At 40.7% G+C, this 2,490-nt stretch overlaps 1 protein-coding gene across 1 annotated transcript; it reads right to left on the bottom strand.

The window, feature by feature from the left end:
* Positions 1-881: 881 nt before the first annotated feature.
* Positions 882-2,237, bottom strand: LOC145116085 (uncharacterized). Its single transcript, XM_079052442.1, has one exon. The coding sequence runs from the start codon at positions 2,197-2,199 to the stop codon at positions 937-939; it is 1,263 nt and encodes a 420-aa protein (XP_078908568.1). The 5' UTR covers positions 2,200-2,237; the 3' UTR covers positions 882-936.
* Positions 2,238-2,490: the final 253 nt, after the last annotated feature.

The raw sequence follows: 2,490 nt of genomic DNA, 5'->3' as shown, positions 1-2,490 counted from the left end.
TGTTATTTGTATATGTGATACATGAAGTGTATCGGTATGTTGGCATTCCAACCCGATGGTTGAGGGCCTGGGGTATTCCATCCCGACGGATGATTGGACCCATAATATGCTGTTTATTATTGTATGTGTATTGTTGTGTGTATGAGTATTTTGGGGGTAACTCACTAAGCCTTCGAGCTTATTTTCAGTTATTTGTTTCAGGTTCAGCGGATGACCGCGGGAAGGCGAAGGCGTGATCGTACACTTGCTCGATTGATGATTATGATTTCTGGGAACTCTGATGTTTAAACTATTTTGAAAACAAATTGTAATAACTGAATGCTTTTAAATGATTTAAAATGTTTTAAATTGACTCGAATTTTATGGATGTTATAAATTGGAGTGGATGTGTTTGTGTTTGAAGGAGGAGTATTCGGGTTTTGATCCATAGTTGGTTTTTGTGTTTGGTTGATTTTTGTGTTTGTGTTTTAAATGATAAAAGAAATAGAGATAGATATAGAGAAATAGAAGTGTAGTTAAAAAGAATGAGGTATATATGTATTTATATATTGTTAAAAAAAATTAATTACTAATTTTTTTTTTTTGAATTTACCGTTTTTAAACGGCAGTATTACCGTTTTTAAACGGGTGAAAAATGTGCAACGGTCGAAATTACACGTTCCCATCCGTTACCATGGCAACGAGTGATCACATAACGGCTGATAACGGGAGGGGAGGGGGGGGGGGGGGGGGTGCGCGCTTTATGGTGCTGCCAAATTAGCTTAACGTTGTATGGCGTTGCCCATACCCATCGGTCTAACAAGTGAAATGTATGAAATTTGTTTTGACTAATATAAAATGAAAATGTTAATGTACGAACCATTCCTATAGAATCAGATACGGGGACAAAAAAAACTGCCTTATATTATATTTGATTTATTTAAACTTTATTTCTTTTTACAAACAGTCAAGAAAAAATAAATCATCATGTATTAATGTATCAATTTGGAGATCCCACAGTGGGTCATGTTCACTACTGCCGTTATCTGCTCTGTTTGTCATGTTTAGTGTATATGATTCCCCATTGATCGTCGGGAAATACTCTGACGTCGATACATCCATTTCGAAATTCCATATGCTGTCAATATCACCACTATACATCTCCACATCTTCGGAGGTGGAGGTGGTGGTCGGAGAATCAATTGTATTTTGGACTAATGTATCCCAAAATGAGTCATTGTCACAACTCTCCTCCGCAAGTACGGAGGTAGTGGTGGCCATAGCAACCACCGGCTCTGCGTTGGAAAGCCAGTAATCATCGGTGGCAACTCCCCGACAAGCATGAATGGTGGTGGACAAGGAGTCATCGAAACTACTCACATTATCGAGTTTGGAGGATGCTTGGTTAGAATGGCCGGTGTAGTCGCCGATAGACAGTGTTGGTGAAATCGGTGGCAATGTACTCATTTGGAAATTCCATAATGAGTCAAGGCTTACGGAGGTGGTTGGCGAATGCACAGTGCTTCCCGGTGACTCCCTATGGAAGCATCTATCGTTTCTCGCATCCTCCACGACGGTGACATTGGTGGTAGCTGGCGGTTCTTCTAGGGTGCTTGACGGAGAAGAATCATCTTGTCCCACATTCCAACAGGTGGTGGTGGTGGTTGTGGGTGGATCCACCACGGCTTTTTTCTTGCATTTTCCATTATCTGAATTCGACGAGCAGGAAGACGACACCGGCTTATAATCACCCTTGCGCAGTAACAGAGGGAAGTTGACTTTAGCTCTTGTGCCACGGAACATAAAAGCTGCTTTATCATAAGCCACAGCAGCTTCCTCCGGAGTGTTGTAAGTACCCAACCATAATCTCGCCTTTTTCTTCTCCGGATTTCTTATCTCCGCCGTGAACTTCCCCCATGGTCGCCGCCTTACGCCTCTGTAACGCGTCCATTCCACCACCTCGTCCTCTGCATTCTCCGCCGTCTTTCTCTTTTTCTTCACATTCTTGGATTTCACTTGGTTATCTTCACCATCACCTGACTCCTCTTCCCCATTCTTTTTCAGAGACACCGGAGCATTTTCGCTACTAGAACCGGTCTGATCACAGCCGGGATTTGTCGCCGGGGAGTGCATCTTGGAAACGTCGTCATGATCATCAAGGAGATGCTTGCGAATGATATCGATAGTGGAATAAGAAGGAATTGTATCCATAGAAGACATGTTCCTTTGGTTTTGGGAGTGTTTTTCAAGTACAGTCAGTCTCAGGCTTGCATTTTGACGAGGGAGGTTGACAGTTCTTATATATGATAAGAAAGATATTTTTAATAGTTTCCCTTTACGCATATTTTTCTCATTGTTTTACACATGGTTGCAATGTACCAAACGTTGTGTAGTAATCGATGTATTAATAATTATAACAAAGGAATACGACATTAATTTAAAAGATATATATCTGATTTAATAAGTAGAATATTTCGTTGTTTATTAAATACTGATAAAAAGATGCTAACT

Source organism: Lactuca virosa, chromosome 5 (assembly GCF_052849685.1).
Source record: "Lactuca virosa cultivar CGN04683 chromosome 5, Lactuca_virosa_CGN04683_v6, whole genome shotgun sequence".
In the NCBI taxonomy this organism is placed as follows: domain Eukaryota; kingdom Viridiplantae; phylum Streptophyta; class Magnoliopsida; order Asterales; family Asteraceae; genus Lactuca; species Lactuca virosa.
Note: the sequence above shows the minus strand (reverse complement) of the source record. Positions and strands in the feature narration are given on the sequence as shown.

Bases quoted from the DNA above. Each gene is read 5' to 3' on its own strand.
- LOC145116085 (XM_079052442.1), bottom strand. From the start codon at position 2,199: ATGTCTTCTATGGATACAATTCCTTCTTATTCCACTATCGATATCATT.